This window comes from Papaver somniferum, unplaced genomic scaffold, assembly GCF_003573695.1.
Source record: "Papaver somniferum cultivar HN1 unplaced genomic scaffold, ASM357369v1 unplaced-scaffold_77, whole genome shotgun sequence".
Classification (NCBI taxonomy): domain Eukaryota; kingdom Viridiplantae; phylum Streptophyta; class Magnoliopsida; order Ranunculales; family Papaveraceae; genus Papaver; species Papaver somniferum.
In genome coordinates this window covers 208,171-225,794 of record NW_020650637.1, presented here as the reverse complement: position 1 = coordinate 225,794, position 17,624 = coordinate 208,171, and the positions used below count along the sequence as shown (strand labels likewise).

Sequence of the window (17,624 nt, the reverse complement as noted above, 5' to 3'; positions counted from 1 at the left end):
GTGTCAAACACAAAGTAAGTCATCAGAAATAGATATCCTTCTGTATGTTCTTATTGTTTGGGGAAGTGGTGAACGTAAGCTATATGCCACAATAGTTTGTGTGGTCTACCGAATACCAAATTGTATAGTGACATAGCTTAAATTCTGATCATACCTGGCCATTAATTGTTCTGTGCGTATGAATTATGGACATGAAAACCTTAATTTAGCTTTATTTACTTTTTTTGTTAAAAGTGACTATGCTTGTGGATACTTAATATAAATTCTTATGATAATGGATAGGCTGTAACAATGATCAAATCAAAAGATAATCCTTAACATTAACCTTTCAGAGAAACTAGTTAAAACAAAAAAGAAAAAGCACAAAAGAAAAATAGATGATGCACATGCAAAGCATTGATGAATAATTGAATACAGTGGGAGAACAAAAAGTTGGAGAAAGCAGCAGTCAGTAACGTCAGTTCATGACTGAATATATATATAGTGGATTGCTTACATTGTATCGAATCTTTTCTTTGGCTTTTCGATGTGGATTACCAACAAATATCAGAATGTGTATGAGTGGACCGGAAGTTTCCTTTGTTTTTCTATGATTCTATTCTTCTCGTTAGTCGGAAGTTTCCATCCAAGTAGCCATCTTTAGTGGAGTTTAGAATATTTCTATCTTGTTCTCTTTGTTCTTTTTATGTTGTTATTTATACACTTCATCATTCTTCTCTCATTATTACTCTACCTACCAACGACTACTAGCGACTATTTTGATTATCATTGATCCCACGCAAAAAAATAAGCCAGCTTTATCAGATTACTGTTCGAGAAATAATGGCTAGTAGTAGTTCTGAAACAACTCTTTTAAAACTTCTGGAATCTCAAGCAAAACATATGGAATCTCAAGTGAATTATCAACAACAAATGTTAACGATTTTAACCAGTGTTGATAATAAATTATCAGCACTAATAAATCATAATGATGGAACGACTGTTGAAGTTGGTAATAACCCCGCATCAGACTCTGGACAGCAAGGTAATTAATTCACTACTAAGCTCTACTCTAGTGGTGTTTTTATGAGTTGTTAATGGTCTTTCCATACAAACTTGGGTTATTTTTCTTTCTGTATCCTGATTTATTATCAGAGTTGGTTGCAATATCCAACTTTGCGCATCTTTGAGTATATTACTTGGCCAACAATTAACCAGTTGACCTCACTTCCTCGCGTTCTTTGTTACTTACAACTCATCGTTAAGCTAGCTAGCAGCTATGCTGTAAAAGGCGCCCCGGACGCTGGCCAAGGCGTTCTAGGCCCACTAGGCCCCAAAGGGACGCCTAGACAATTAAGCGCCCAAGACGCCAAAGTATCGCCAATTTTGTATTTTTCTAGTTTTTCCTAAGCGCGGCTTAGGCACCCTAGGCGCTGGGTGGAGGGTTGGACGCCTATCCTAGCCTAGCGCCTAATACAACATAGGCTAGCAGAAACCAGAACTTTTTTCCTAGCATGAGGATCAAAAATAGAATAAGAAAATTGATGGTTTGGGAGCTTCCGGGCAGTAAAAAAAAATAGAATAAGGAAAATGATTCCCTCCGTTCCATAATAGATGATGGTTTGGGAGTTTTCAGACAGATTAAGAAAAATGATACTCCTTCCGTTCCATTATTTTAGATGATGATATCAAAACTATGTGGAACTTAAAAATAACCCTAAAACATCTCTAAAGTGAATTGGAGAGAGTATATAATAGTGGGAAAATTCAGTATATATATATTATTTTAGTTTTCTTTTCTCATTATTTGGATCAGTCAAAGACGAAGGGAATCATTCAAGACACTATGTTATCCCGGAACACCAGCAACTATATGACGCGGCAAAAGATGGCAACTGGGGATGGGCTGAGCAATTTTTCAGAGATCATCCAGGGATGATGACGGTAGAAATCACAAACGATCAAGAATTAGCATTGCATATAGCTGCAGATCATACAAAGTGGGAGTTTGTGGAAAACCTTATACAACTCATGCCACCAGAAGCACTTGACCGAAAGGATAGTAAGCATGGGTTCACAGCACTTCACACCACTGCCATGGAAGGAAACACCAAAGTTGCTGAATTGATGGTGGGCAAAAATGGCACTTTGACACAAATACGTGATAAGCGTGGAAGAGTGCCACTCCACACAGCTGCAAAGTATGTTTCTGATGGACAAACTGAGCTTTTGAAATATCTTTATCAGGCCTCTGACAAAGAAGTCTTCGCCGATCCTCTTGGTGCTTCCCTCCTGTGTGATTTAATTGATTCTAATTTCTACGGTACGTAACAAGTGAAAATTTACGGAATTATATTTGCATAAATTATTTAATATCCTAATTCTTATTAACACAGGGAGTTGAAATATACCCATTTTTGATTCATTTGGTTTTATAGTCTGCCACTCAATTGCATGTAGAAATCGATTTGTCTCTTCTGCAACGATTTCCTCACTTAGTCACTGAGAAGACCGAAGACTCTGGTGCATGTGCACTAGAAGTGCTTGTTCGGAGACAATTTTCCTTTCGAAGTGGAAATAAGACAGCATGGTGGCAGAACCGTATCTACCCTTGTTAGTACAGTAACTATATCCTAATTTGATTTCTTACTGTTTGGAGTTTCAATTGACATCTTCTTTTTCTCGGTACAGTTCTTCAAATGGATACGACAGCCCCTGATGAACCTGGCAGAAGTACAGCTTGTCAAATGGACCCTACGGCTCCTACAGACCTTCCTAGAAATACAGGAAGTCGAACCGACACAGCGGCTTCTAGTGACCTTGGCAATAGTACAGGTCAACTGGATGGAATGGCCTCGAATGACAATAGCAGATGTACGGTTCTTCAAGTTGGTTTGGCATCTCCAAATGACCTTGGCAGTAACCTAGTTTTTCAAGTGTCTACCATCGCACCTAATGGAATTAGCAGCAGCACAGTTATTCAAGTGGATGCAGCAACCCCTAATGAACTTGGCAGAAATACAATTCTTGAATTGGACATAGCGGCACCTTCTAACCTTGGGAGCAATACAGTTCTTCAAATGGACTTAACCGTTAGTAGTAATGACCTTTGCAGTACAGCAGTTCCTCAAGTGGGGGCTCCTGATAACGAACGCGGAAGCAGTACGGTTCTTCAAGTGGACACGACGACTCCTGATAACTTTGACAGCAGTACAGTTCCTCAAGCTGACACGACGACTGACAGTGACCTTGACAGAGCAGGCACAGAGAACCGCCTTACGGGAAGCTCTATGAATTTTTTGACAATGTGTCGAGAAATTATTTCAAAGCTCATCCTGGTCCACCCCGTCACTTGCTTAACTCGAGGTAACTTTGAGTAAAGCTTATTTATTAGCTCAATTATCTATAAGGAGCGAACCAAATTTATCTTTGACTTGGATTATTCTTTTACAGTTCCTCTTATTAAAAAACTTCGCAAGCAGAAGTTAATTAACAAACAAGCCTCTGAATTGGTGTCTAGTATGTTAGAACAAATAGATCTGACGAAGAACAAGTCAGATGTTTTAGATTTTTTTAAAACATCTAGCCTCATGAAGACAGCTATAAAAAACGGAACAACTGAAGTTGTAGAACTGTGTCTCGAGAAATTCCCTTACCTAATTTGGTCTGAAATGGAGGGGCAATCAATGGTGCAGATTGCTGTTAGAGAAAGAAATGAAAAAGTATTTAATTTCCTATGCAAAAAGAGCGAGGAAGATATGGATGAACTGAATCACAGAATTGATGGAAGAGGTAACTCTATCTTACACCACGCTGCTAATATAGCACCCTCTACCCAATTAAACTTGGTCTCTGGGGCTGCTCTTCAGATGCAACGAGAAATGCAGTGGTTCAAGGTAAAGAATAGGCTGATCACCTTGGAGTAAAAGAATTCTATTTTTTATATCTTAATAATATACTCCATCCATTTTTAGGAAAAAGTTAGAATTACTTTTTCATTTTAGCCTATTTTACGCTAAAATGAAAAAATGATGGTAACTCTTGTCCAGAGAGACTGAGGGAGTATAATTACGTCCTACGCTTACTTCAGCTAGCACATTAATTAGATGAGAAAGAGTTTTGGTGTTTCTTAAGATTAATCAGTCTCGCTGCTTTGTGCTGCAAATATAAGTTTTTATTTCCCTAACCTATATAATTTTAATCAGGCGGTGGAATTTATTTTGCTTGAGAGGCACAGGCGAGTGAGAAACAAAGAAGGATATACTGCTCAACAGATATTTATCGACGAACACAAAGGCTTGGTGAAAGAAGGAGAAAAATGGATGAGATACACGTCACAATCATGTATGCTAGTAGCAACACTTATCTCCACAGTAGTGTTCGCAGCCGCTTTTACTGTACCTGGTGGTAGTTACAATGATGCTAACAGAAACATCAATGGCCTCCCAATCCTTCTGAATAAGAATTCATTTATTGTCTTTGCAATAACAGATGCCTTAGCTCTCTTCTCTTCCATTACATCTATTCTTATGTTTTTAGCCATCCTTACATCAAGATATTCAGAAGAAGATTTTCTTAGAGCACTACCACAAAAGTTTATCCTAGGTCTCTCAACTCTCTTCTTTTCATTAGCCACCATGATGATATCCTTTGGTTCAGCAGTAGATATTATGGTTTGCCAGAGATTGGCATGGATTATAGTTCCTATAGCAATGCTTGGTTGTATACCAGTGACATTGTTTGTGTGGTTGTTATTTCCATTGTTTGTTGAAATGATTCATTCTACGTATTGGCCTACGAAACTTCATCAAAGAACTACCAAGCGTAAGGTTAATTGAACGGATTAATTAGTACATATTGCAATTGCTTTTATTTTCTTCTCATTTCTCTTCCTACTGTTCTTCTTGGATTGGTTGTGAGATAGTGCAAGTATGCTACGTTATATCTGGTGAAAATATATACAATTTTTGAAGGTAATGAAGTTTAAGTGTTAATCGGAAGATCTTAGTTGATTGGTACGATCCAAGTGAGTCCCTTCTATACTTTCACTATGGGGCCTAAAAATGCATTGGATGCAACGTTTTCTTTTCATTATTAATTGATTCAATTGAATGGCGCTACAAGAAACTCAATATATTGCAGCACCTAAAGGTTATGGCATAAACCCCTACTAGTGTCGCGATAATTTATGTAGCAAGAAATCTGTTGTTGCACCCAATCTTTATTGCTGCAGCAAGAGATTATACTTTTTTGCTACGAATGGAAGTCGACCGCATTGACGGCTAATACGGCATGAAAATGGCCAAAAAGCCGTCACATAAACTTTTAATTTTAATCTTGACCGTTGATTGCTAACAAATTCAATCATCCGATCTTAAACTGTTATTAATATTGTTATACAAATGTTACAAAACAAGTGTTACGAAATTTATAAGAGTTACAAAACAGCTGTTACCAAAAACGTTTCAAACTATTACTAATAGTGTCACAAAAAAAAAGCCCCCACAATGCCTCTAAACCGCCAAGCACTCCAAATGTCGGACGTCCTATACTGCTGCAACAGTCTGTCTAGTATCTTTTTTTAGTTATTCCAGTGATATTAGTAGTTCAAGAAAATCCTCATTTACCAACATACGAAGTTTAATTGCAAAAGTTATGATATGAAAGTAAAATTTGATATCCATATATTAGTCCATGCTCCAGTTACTAAGTGATCACTATTCGGAAAATGCTAAAATGCTTATGTGAACACGTAAATCACGAAGGCCTTTATATGTTCACAAACAATGTTCGCACTCTAAGTACCGACTCGTGCTGATAATATAATGGCATTGATTCCTTGGCTCAAAACCTTCGGGTTTATCATAGCCTCATCTAAGAACATCGCACGTGGTGTTTACGCAGGGGAAGATAAAGAAAACGAAGCATAAAAGTAAAAACTCATGGAGCGTTAGGCAAATATAAAGTGCTGGAATGTAAATAAGACGGGGATTTACGTGGTTCAGCACTAAGACCTACATCCACGGGGTTGTTGTTTCACTATGTACTTGATGGTTACAAAGATAGTCGAGAGACTTTGGGGTTTACATAGGTTTGTATATTGTAAAGGACTAACTGTTGTAGTATTTTTTATGCGATAAGTAAGAATTCGTTGCTCGGACTTGAAAAGATTTTTAAAACAAAAATATATACACAATTGTCACGGGATCAAGAGATACTAGGACTCAGGATTTCACCAATTCTTATACTCATGCGATTCATGTATTTATTCTAAACAGTTATAGCTTCTAAACATCGACTCTTTATTTGCCAAAATAGATTTTAAAAATATTAAGTGTAAATCTTAAGCATGGCCTATCAAAAGGATTAGTCCCAAGCATAAACCATCAAATGAAATCACAAATAATTAAGAAAAATCATAATTCAATTCATAATAATGCAAATAGTCATAAAAGATTTAAATAAAAATTATTCATGCATAAAGAATGGTTTCCTCCATCATCCCAGTATTGGGGTTTAGCTATTCATATCAATCACACACTCACATATTAATTCAAAGCTCAAAGTGTGACTAAAAGAGTCAAAAGTTATAAAATAGTAGTTCTGAGACTCACAAAACACGTCCAGAAAAGAACGACAACAGGAAACTGCAGTGAACTGCGACACCTCTCTTCTGTTGTTGAGCTGCTGAAAATAAGACTGTCCTGGAGAGTATGTTCTTCGTGTTCTTGAAGCTTTTTAATGGCAGCAGCAGCAGCTGTCAGTTACACAACTCACTTTCCCGCCAAAACTTCATTTGAAATGTGAAGAAGATGCCCCCTATCCCTCTCCGGTGTCCCTTTAGCAGCTGCCTGGAATGGGTTACCCCTTATAATTAGGTTCCCCTTATCCAAAATCGAGGTCCGTATAGTGAGTTTTCTGGGACATTTTCCGCACTTTTTCGGGGTTCCTCCGGGGTATTTCTGAGGTGCTTCCGGTACCTATCAACGGAGGTCCAAACGCCGCATTTTCAGCCAATTTCGCCGCAACACCTTATTCTTCTAAAAACACCTACAAATAAATAAAATAACCAAATAAGTATAGAATCGAGCACTAACACTATATACAATTGAGATATATTAGACACATAAATGCTTCTATCAAATACCCCCAAACTTATTATTTGCTAGTCCCGAGCAAATCAAAACTACAAAAAAAATCCTAACTCACTGTCGCAGGCATCGTCGATTGCATTTAGCATATGCAATAAGCCTTTAAACCCCTAGGTGTCCCTAGTGGCCGAGTTATAGTCTCGGGAGGGCTTACTAGAGATATACCCACAAAACCTTTACTCCATACCTTAGCTATCTATGCAGAACCTTGGAAGGCACTAAAGAATCTCCTTGGTTGGCATACTTATTGACTACAGGAGGAAGTACCCTGATGCGAAATTCCAATTGTTGTACACGAGTTTGCACTCAAGCATACTAAAATTCATATAAAGTGACAGAGCTCTACTCAGATAATTGCACTATGGACATCAATATCCGGAGTCAAAACTAATGACATGGATAGATCAAGAAGATGGATATAGAAAAACATAGATGGTTTTGATGTTTACTAAGTGAACAGCGTTTCCCATATCTGTCTGAAGGCCTCCGCCAAAATGAACCTATCCTAATGGATTGAAATACTAGTCTGACTAATATCAACACACTGGCATATACAAGGGTACCAGTGGTCGATAACCTAACTCTAGGTCAACACAACTGGCATATACAAGGGTACCAGTGGTCGACTTTATTGAATTTATTCCTTTTGGTCAAATGGTCTGGTCTCATCATTTTTTTTTTTTTTCATAATAAATTTTTTTTTTCAACTTTTTGGTAACTACCATTATTTTTTTCATCTCTTTTTCTCTTTTTCTTTTTCAGCTCTTTTTTTTTTTTCAAGGTATCTCAATCACTCTAATTCACCCTAGCATTGGTAACAACTTGAATCGTGAGCCCCACCAAAACACTTAGAAACATATTTAAAAAGAAAAATAAAAACAGAAGTGAAAACGACTCAACGAGATACGGTGAAACTATCATGTTATTTCTAACACCTGAGCTCTGTGCTTTTATGAATAGACTCTTCTAGATGTTTCCACCTAATCAGATTGGTTCCTCAACTCCTACAACCAACATGCTTACATCCACTTAGATTAGTTAGTGCAATCCTCAATAGGCATAAATTTCTAAGCTCTGGAGTTTATTTATTCATACTGCAACTAAACAGTTTCTCTCATACCCCCAAACTTAAATCTAACATTGTCCTCAATGTTCTAAAGATGAAACTAAAAACATTAACAAGGAGAAATTGTTACCATTTGAGGCAAAAGAGATAAGGAAAGATATTACCGTGTCGCAAGAATGTTGGGTTACCTCCCAAGAAGTGCTAAGTTTAAAGTCTTCAGCCAGACTAAGAAAGAATTAGTCACCTCGAATCATATAGTAACAGTCAAAATAACTGTGGGTCTTCAAAACCAAATAGAGAAGACCAAAGGAAACTGCAATAAACCAAGAAAATGAACAAGACTAGCAACCTCTTACCTAGTTTCCTGATTAAGATATCTATATCTAATTTTGGTTCAGGTTCAGGTTCTATAAAAGGGTCTAAATATATTTCTTTAGTCTGCAACTCCTCAAAATTGAGATCCGAATTATTAGGTCCTAGAGTCTGTAAATACTTAAATAAGAACTTAGAAGCACATAATAATAACCTAAATAATTGAGGATCCTCTAAGTCAATCAGGTTTGACTTACATAATTGACCACATTGAGAATAGTGGTCATTCTTAAGCAAATGTGTCGATTCTATTTTCCTAAAGCATTTAGGTTTAGTCTCACAACTTAATATTCGACACATTTGGAATATAAACGTTCCCACAGTTGGAAGAAAACTATTTGGTGGGAAAACAAAGTCAATCTGGGGATCATAGCCTGGGCAAACCACATCAACCAGAGGATGGGTTTCTAGCGACTGAACTTCTTCTGGGACATCATTAAGATCGGGAAAACGAGTATGAAGGTAATCTTGTAAAATGGTTGAGGCAAAGATATCAAGTCCTAAGTGTGGGGACTTTCTGAGAGTTAAAGGTAAGGCACTAGGGAAGTGATAATCACCCCCAAACTTAGAGTTTTTAGTGTCTCTAGATAGACCTCTAATTATTTCTTGAATTTCCGTATCTTCAGAGTCCTTAAAATATTCAAGAGATTCTTCTAAGTTATTATCAGGTAGTGCATCTTTACTCATCTCTACGGGTCTATCTTCTTCTTCCAAGACTATTGTTTCTAAGTCGCTAGACTCTAAAACAGTATTTTCGAAATGAACCCGTTCCTCTAAACCACTATCGGCTTCGTAATCAAAAGGAAAAACTACATCGTCTAAAACGGTGGTATCCCTAATCAAATCCTCGTCCTTTTGAATAGGTGAATAATCATAAAAATTATTCGGATTTGAACTAGAAATAATATAATCACTATACAACTCAATTAGATTACTAGATTCCTGATCACTATGCCTACATATTTCAGATTCTTCATCACTACTATCCTCATCATCATAATAGTACGAAGATGATTGAACCTTATCTAAATAAGTAGTGTTACCAATTATAACCTCGTTATCTTGATTATGTGAAAAAGTATCTTCATTCTCAAGGGTATTATTGGATATACTATATTCGCAATTCAAGTTATTTCGAGCAATACTTTCATTCGTCTCTAACTCAAGTCTACGTGTCGACTCAGCTATCCTCTCAAGGGTCTCTTCCAAAGAAAGTTCCCTTAGTGTAGGATCTAAGTTTTGAGTTAATCTATTGAGGATATCTTCTACAGATTCAGTTGTTGTTGCAGTTCTTTCGTCCATAAATACGTTATTCACCTCATCTAATTTATACGTCGATTCAGCTAACTGACGTGATGACTCAGCTAAATTCCTGAGAGTCTCTTCTAGAGAAGGAATAGGAACTGAAGGATCATAATAAGGACTACTTTTCAATAGTTTGATTGTATCCTCTAGAGACGAAGAACTAGTACTATAATCTTCTTGCTCATAAGACTGATGCATGTGTGGATAGTAATTGGGCTCACCAGGGTATGACCCATATCCTTCCAAAGGATGGCGTTCCCAACCACTATTCCCAACATGGTCATAAAAAGGATGATGTCCATATTCAAATTCAGGTCGATAATCATTGTATTGGCTTCTATCATACCAGTTCGACATTCTTGATTGCAAGGGAATTCTACACAATCACAAACAAGGCTGACTCGACCAAATCAAACCTATAAAATCTAGCAAACAAAAAGCATGATGGCTCCACTTAGATTGTTTTCTAGACCAGCTTCTATTCCTTCGAAATGGAATTCGTTACAATTTGAGCACACCCCTCTGGAATCAATCCGAGCTAATGTAAGTTGAATCGAGGCGAGGGAAGATCAGTGGAGCTTTGATACCCAAGGCCTCACCGCTATCACAAGGCGGCGTAGTCACGCATTCAACTCACAGAAACCATCATGAACTTTGAAGTGTTCTTAAAGAGCAACCAATATTTTTCGAACGAGTTTCCTATTAAGCTCGTTACCCTATCGGTCTCGTTCTATTCCAAATTTTAAAGCTTAGGTTCACGTTCGGTTTTGTTTTCCTAAGACGGGCAAGAAGGAAACGGTGATGAAATCCGAGTCCTTATCTTGATTTGGCCAGGCCTTGCCCTTTACTAGGAAATTAAAAACAGTCCAAATTCGTCCTCAACCAATGAATCACCTTAAGGAATATAGTAACTCGCTTACAGGAGATTCCCGAGTGTTTCGATGGACTTACCTCCCGTACCAGACGGGGATGAACCGTTGAAGTCGACTCGGGCCATGACTCCTATGTCATGTACTAACCCGAGGGGCCGAGGCGATATCGTAATCGTCGTCCTTCCCTGCAAATAGTTTGTATTTAAGGATACTCTTCCGTAGGGTTTAAAATTAAAATAAAGTTTCCAAAGCCCAGAGTAAAGTCCAAATAAAAAGTCCAAAATTACAAAAATTATGAAAAATAAAGCCTATTTACAAATTCTAAAAATAAATAAATAAAATCTATATACAAAAACAAAAATAATAAAAATTAAATCCTAAAAAAAAATTATGTCTTTTTCTTCTTCTCTTTTAGCTTTAAGCTTTTTGTTCCCAAGTCCTTAGTATTCCACTTCGAACCTGTAAATCAAAGACACAAAAAGAAACGTAAAAAGGAACAAATAATAGTAAAAAAAATAAAATAAATAAACCTAAAAACAAATCTATAAACAAGTCCGCGTCGGCGGCGCCATTTTGTTGTAGTATTTTTTATGCGATAAGTAAGAATTCGTTGCTCGGACTTGAAAAGATTTTTAAAACAAAAAAATATACACAATTGTCACAGGATCAAGAGATACTAGGACTCAGGATTTCACCAATTCTTATACTCATGCGATTCATGTATTTATTCTAAACAGTTATACCTTCTAAACATCGACTCTTTATTTGCCAAAATAGATTTTAAAAATATTAAGTGTAAATCTTAAGCATGGCCTATCAAAAGGATTAGTCCCAAGCATAAACCATCAAATGAAATCACAAATAATTAAGAAAAATCATAATTGAATTCATAATAATGCAAATAGTCATAAAAGATTTAAATAAAAATTATTCATGCATAAAGAATGGTTTCCTCCATCATCCCAGTATTGGGGTTTAGCTATTCATACCAATCACACACTCAACATATTAATTCAAAGCTCAAAGTGTGATTAAAAGAGTCAAAAGTTATAAAATAGTAGTTCTGAGACTCACAAAACAAGTCCAGAAAATAACGCCAACAGGAAACTGCAGCGAACTACGACACCTCTCTTCTACTGTTGAGCTGCTAAAAATAAGACTGTCTGGAGCTGCTGAAAATAAGACTGTCCTGGAGAGTCTGTTCTTCGTGTTCTTGAAGCTTTTTAATGGCAGCAGCAGCAGCAGGTGAACATTGCTGTTTTTCCTTCTTCTTCGCTCCTCCTGGCTCTGGCTAGACCCCAAACTCTTCATCCCCTTTATATGACGTAAACCCACTCTTATATAGCCCTCAAATCCCCCAAAAATCTCTACTAACAGCGACCATTCTTTTTATTCTTCTCCGCATGCAGTTGAGAGAAAATCTCTCATGTGACTCTCTACGCGTGCTGTTAGCTATGAAATAGCAACCAAACTATTCTTAGGACTTGAACAGGACCAAATACATGTATATCCAGCGTGAAAGTCTCCCAAAAATTTCTCACAAAATATTTGAACGTGAACAGCAACATACGTGTCATGTTTGGACTTTTATTTCTTCTCCCGGTCATTCCAGCCACTTATGGCCCTTAAAATCACCCCTGTTAGATTCCTATAAGTCCATAGAGTAAGCCCAAACATTTCCAGCCCTTTAATCGCACTATAGCTCCTTCAAAAATTCCGATCAAAAACTGCCAGTTAACAAACTCACTTTCCCGCCAAAACTTCATTTGAAATGTGAAGAAGAGATGCCCCCTATCCAGCTCCGGTGTCCCTTTAGCAGCTGCCTGGAAATGGGTCACCCCTTAGTAATTAGGTTACCCCTTATCCAAAATCGAGGGTCCGTATAGTGAGTTTTCTGGGACATTTTCCGCACTTTTTCGGGGTTCCTCCGGGGTATTTCTGAGGTGCTTCCGGTACCTATCAACGGAGGTCCAAACGCCGCATTTTTAGCCAATTTCGCCGCAACACCTTATTCTTCTAAAAACACCTACAAATAAATAAAATAACCAAATAAGTATAGAATCGAGCACTAACACTATATACAATTGAGATATATTAGACACATAAATGCGTCTATCACTAACTTACACTCACAATCTTTCTCTCTCCTTCTCTTCCTAATTTGTTCCATCCCCTTACTCTTGGTGGAGTGGGGGTATTTATAGGGTTAGAGTGTGGGACCCATCTCTGAGGACCGTTGGAACCTTATCTTCTTGTGTTTTGTGTCCATCACGCGGGAGTTTTCGTTTATTACTTCATCACGCAGAGTCGTCTTCGTTCGTTCCACGAGTTGATCGACAGTATGTTGCTCAAAGTGTTTAATGCGGGTAGTTGAGGTGCCTGCTCGTGTCAGGCAAGTGTCTTCTTCCCCTGTCACATCCATGTCAGTTCATTTTCTCTCCACCGTTGATCTTGGCTTCTTTTGGGGATGAGATAAAGTAACTCTTCGGGAGTTATCTTGTGCTCCGCAGTACGTCGTGTTACCAGTATGTCTTTTTAACTTCTGCCCTTAGATTTGTTTCGGCAGAGATCCAACGTCGGCGGGATGAGCATATTAGCTGTGGGCACATGTCATCATGATTTGATGACTTTGTCCCCATGCTCTCCACGTATGTTCCTATATACACGTGTTTGACGATGAAATATGTGCACACAATTTGCCCCTTTTCTTCGGGATTGAGTGTTTAGTGGGAGCATTGAAGAAAACAGTCGTTACATATTCTTCCTCTCTCCTAATAACTTCTCCTAGAGACTTGGGCATGTTTCCTATTCGTGCATTAACTGCTCATTTAATGGTCACATTTCCCATTCCTCCCTTAACTTCCTTCTCTTTCTTTCGAGTATATTAAGGAGGGGAGAAAAATTAATTTCATTCTCCTTCGAAAATTAATTTCATTCTCTGTCATTCTTTTTTCTTCAACCATTAAATTCTCGGTCTTAGCATTTATCACGCTCCCTTCTTCATTGTTTCTGGTTTGTTTCATTATCTGGCAGTCTTCATTCTTTGTTCTTCGACCATTAAATCCTATGTCTTAGCATTAATCACGCTCCCTTCTTCATTGTTACTGGTTTGTTGTCTTCTTCCTGCTGCTGTTTGTGGTGGTAAGGTTTCTTTTCTTTGCTCTTTTTGTTTTAAGTTGTGTTGGTTGTAAATTTTCTGCTGTTGATCGTATTGTACCCTCCCATGTCTGCTGCTGTTGTCCCTTGTTTGTGATGAAGAACCCTTTTCTAATGCTTGTATGCTAGTTTTCCCCTGTTCTTCGTCTCAAATCAAGGAGGCCATTGTTTTACGTGTGTTCATTGGACTTTTGAGTTTGGGGTTTTTAGGGTTTCTGTGCTATGTTGAGATGGACTGCTAATTTTGTGGTTTTTTGATCTTTGATAATGACCTTGTGTTTGTTTCTACCGCCGTAGTGCCTGTGCAGCACCCTCTACCGCCGCCTCCAGAACATTCTCTTAAAGGGAAGAACACCAAAGGTTCTGTCCCGAGGACTGAATCGTCTAAAAATCCCTCTTTAAAAAGACGAGCTTCCGAGGCTTTTGCTCGTCTTTTTAAAGGAAGTGTCCCGGTCAGCAAGAAGAAAGTGACGTTCAAGCATATTGACCTTGAAGTTTTCAAGGAAAAGCATGAGCTTCAAGCCTTCGAGGTTCGTTTCTATGCCCCTGAAGATGATATTACTTATGAGCTCCTCTCGAAGTATCAGTTTGACGAGTTCCATTTGTTGACTACGGTTGGAGCTTTCGAGGCGGGTCTTATGCTGCCGTATTACAAGTCTGGCGACTCTTTTTATTACGATGTGCTTTCTGGTCGTGAAGGCTCTTCTACCAATACTCACAACCATTCCGTGTCGCAATTATCGGGGAATTATCTCCGTGCACTGAAAGAGTGTTATCTGAGGAGTAAGGGACGGACGACGATGACATGTTACGTTCCAAATCCCGTAGAGAGGGAATGGTATACTCCTGAAAACTTCAACAACTCTTTTGGCGATTACGTCAATAGTAGGAATCGTAAACCGTGGAGTGTTAGCCTTCGGAATCTCGTTGCTCCTCGGGGTGAGATTCGTCTGTTAAGCGAGGTCAGCGATGCGAAACTGAAGTATGTTCCCGGCACCGAGGGGTCTAGTCAGCGGAAAGTTTTTCCGGCACGTTAGAGGATCAAGCGTGACCATGACTACGAGTGGCATGCTACTGTGATCGAAGTTATTGGTCCTTGGGCGTACGGTTGGATTCCCGGTCCACGCGGTTGGCGTCCTTCTGGGAGTAGCAGGCCACGTGAATCTCCTCCTGCTCGTTATGGAGATTTCTGTCCCTGGCGTTTAAACTTCGCAGGTATGAACTTTCCTTATGCCCTCGACGTCGTTGAAGGAGACGAGGAGGAAGGTTCTGGTGCTATACTTCCACCGAAGAGTGCCACTACTGCTAAGGTATGGTTATTAGTTTCTCCGGTTGCCTGTTCGGAAAGTAACTCTGCGGAAAGTAACTCTGTGGAACATGTGTTGGTTTGCAGGTTTCGAAGAAGAAAAAGATTGGGCCGAAGCAGTCTTCTACCATTGTGATGGGTGAGGCTGAGGTTCATGAAGAAGTTACCAGTCCGGTAAACGAAGAGTTTGCCGAGGATGAGATTTCTGATGGGGAAGAACGTACTGATACTTCCCCCCTAATGTTGAGGAGATTGGTGCGGGTTTTGAAGGGATGGAGGAAATAATGCCGCGGTAGCTGATGGCAGTGTTCTCGCTGATATGTCAGTCCCTGCTGGTGATGCTGCGGGAACTCTCCCCACCATGTCTCAAGAGTTCTCTTTTGACCGGGTTTATTCCGCAGGGGATCTCCTTGACGATGCTCTTGATTTTCCTGAAGACTTCTCTCTACTTTCCCCCAATGATGATTGGGATGTGCTCGGGGGTCTGGTAAGGACGACGCTGTGTTCAGGACGGGGCGCGGGTGATCACGATGTGCGTGTTGATGCCGAAACTTGTGTTGATGAGGCAATATCAGCCAAGGGGAAGTCCGTGGTTGATTCGCCTTCTGAGGATTTCCCTCATTCGCTGACTTTGAGGGTGAGGACGCCATAATGGATTGGCTTAAGAAAAAGGGTTTGCTTTTTCCTCATCCTGCCCCGTGGTTGCTGGTGAAAAGGATTCCGATGCTTATACCCGTCGGATGATGGAACTGTCTTCCAAGGCGCGGGTATCTGAGATGTGGGGGAAAAGTTTGAGTGTTCCCGAAGCTACCCTTGTACCGGAGCCTCCTACTTCTGTCGAGGATATGATGGCCATAGCCGACGGTTACCAATATGGTTTTCCTCAGCAGCGTGTCTTGGAGGTAAGTCTTCGTACATATCTCTTCGTGACGATTGAATCCTTCGGTGTAATAATGTTTGCCGTTTTGATGTGTAGATGATGAGGAGTGAGCATTGTAACCATGTTTGTATCAATTCTTTAAGGCGAAATCTTTGAAGCTGGAGGCTAAGCTTCGTCACAGAGAAAAGGAATTATCTGCGGCTGAGGTAGAAATAGAAGAACTGAAGAGAAGCCTTAAAGAGAAAGAAAGGCTGGGTGAAGCGGAGGCTGGGCTTCGTTCAGAGCTTCTGTCGTTCGTGCTGAGTTAGAGCAAACTCGCGGCCAAGTTTCAGCTTTCACAGGTTTGATTCTTTTTCCTCTTTTACCCTCGCAGTGCGTCGTAATTCCTCTATATCCTTAGTTGTTCTGTCTGAGTCTCCCCACCCTATCTCCAGTGGGTGGCGTCCCCGAGTTGATATGGCTTCGAAACGAAAGGGCACGGCAAAAATCTCGTATCAAAGAGCTGGTCGAGAAAATTAAGAGTGAAGCCAAAAAGTGGGACGCGGGCTGAGGTATGGCGCGAAGGCATGTTCAAATGGTTGATATGCAGAATCTGTATAACCATGACCGTACTTTGTTCAATGGTACGCTGCTGTGGACAAGTGAGAATCTGCGGGAATCCCGTGAGCGAACTTCATTGTTGGAGTCTAGGATACATCTTCTGGAAGAGGAATTACGAAAGGCTCGCTCCCTTCCTTTTCCGGGAGTTAATGAGAGCATGCTGTGTCTTACCAGAGAACGGGACGATGCCCGAGCCGAAGTTTGGGCTCTAAGCAAGGCCCTTGCTGCGTCTCGCGCTGAAATAGCACGTCTGGCTGAGTCTGAGAGAAATCTTGAAGTATGTATGTACAGACTTGGCAAAGGGTATCAGAGATAAACAACGAAGTCAACCATCTTCGTCACATGGATTCGATGAAGCAGGTAGAACTAGATGCCAGTCAATTTACTCTCACCAACCTTCAACTAGATTATAAGAAATTATCCGCGGAATATGACCATCTTGATGAAGCGCGAGATGCGGTTGTTAATGAGTATGAAGAGGCTTCGGCTTGTGTCGAAGGTATAACTCTATTTCATCGAGTGTGATTGTGTCTTTTCTGTGCTAACTCCCTTGTGTTGTCTTTTTCAGAGCTCGAGGGACAACTCCGCGTTGCAAATGAAAAATTTGAAAAGGCTCAATCTTCCTTAGCGCAGCAGGAAGAACAGACTAATCATTTTAAGAGTTTGGCGGCATCCCGCGAAGAGGCCGTTGGTGCAGCTTCTAAAGAAGTGAATCGTCTATCTTCGTTGTTATCCCAAGCCCAACAGCGGACGACAGTTATTATGCATAAGGCTCGGTGTCAATTGGCTGAGGAGACAAACAAGATGCTGGAGAAGATTGAGCTTGGCCTTAAGACCGAGCATGGCCTTGTGAAGAGCTATCCGCGTCGTCTGCCTGCTTCCTGCCTGGCTCCTCGGGACCCTCATCTGGTGGGAGCGTCCCTTCAACTCTTCGGAA

At 39.7% G+C, this 17,624-nt stretch overlaps 1 protein-coding gene across 2 annotated transcripts; it reads left to right on the top strand.

Moving 5' to 3' along the window:
* The first annotated feature begins 714 nt into the window (after nt 1-714).
* LOC113344493 lies at nt 715-4,979 on the top strand. 2 transcript variants are annotated; one of them, XM_026588448.1, is made up of 6 exons: nt 715-1,024; nt 1,796-2,302; nt 2,440-2,592; nt 2,671-3,345; nt 3,433-3,875; nt 4,185-4,979. In XM_026588448.1, the coding sequence occupies exons 1-6, from the start codon at nt 823-825 to the stop codon at nt 4,815-4,817; spliced, it is 2,613 nt and encodes an 870-aa protein (XP_026444233.1). In that variant the 5' UTR covers nt 715-822; the 3' UTR covers nt 4,818-4,979. The 2 variants fall into 2 exon arrangements, with proteins under 2 accessions (XP_026444233.1, XP_026444234.1); XM_026588449.1 differs by having other exon boundaries at nt 4,217-4,764.
* Nucleotides 4,980-17,624: the final 12,645 nt, after the last annotated feature.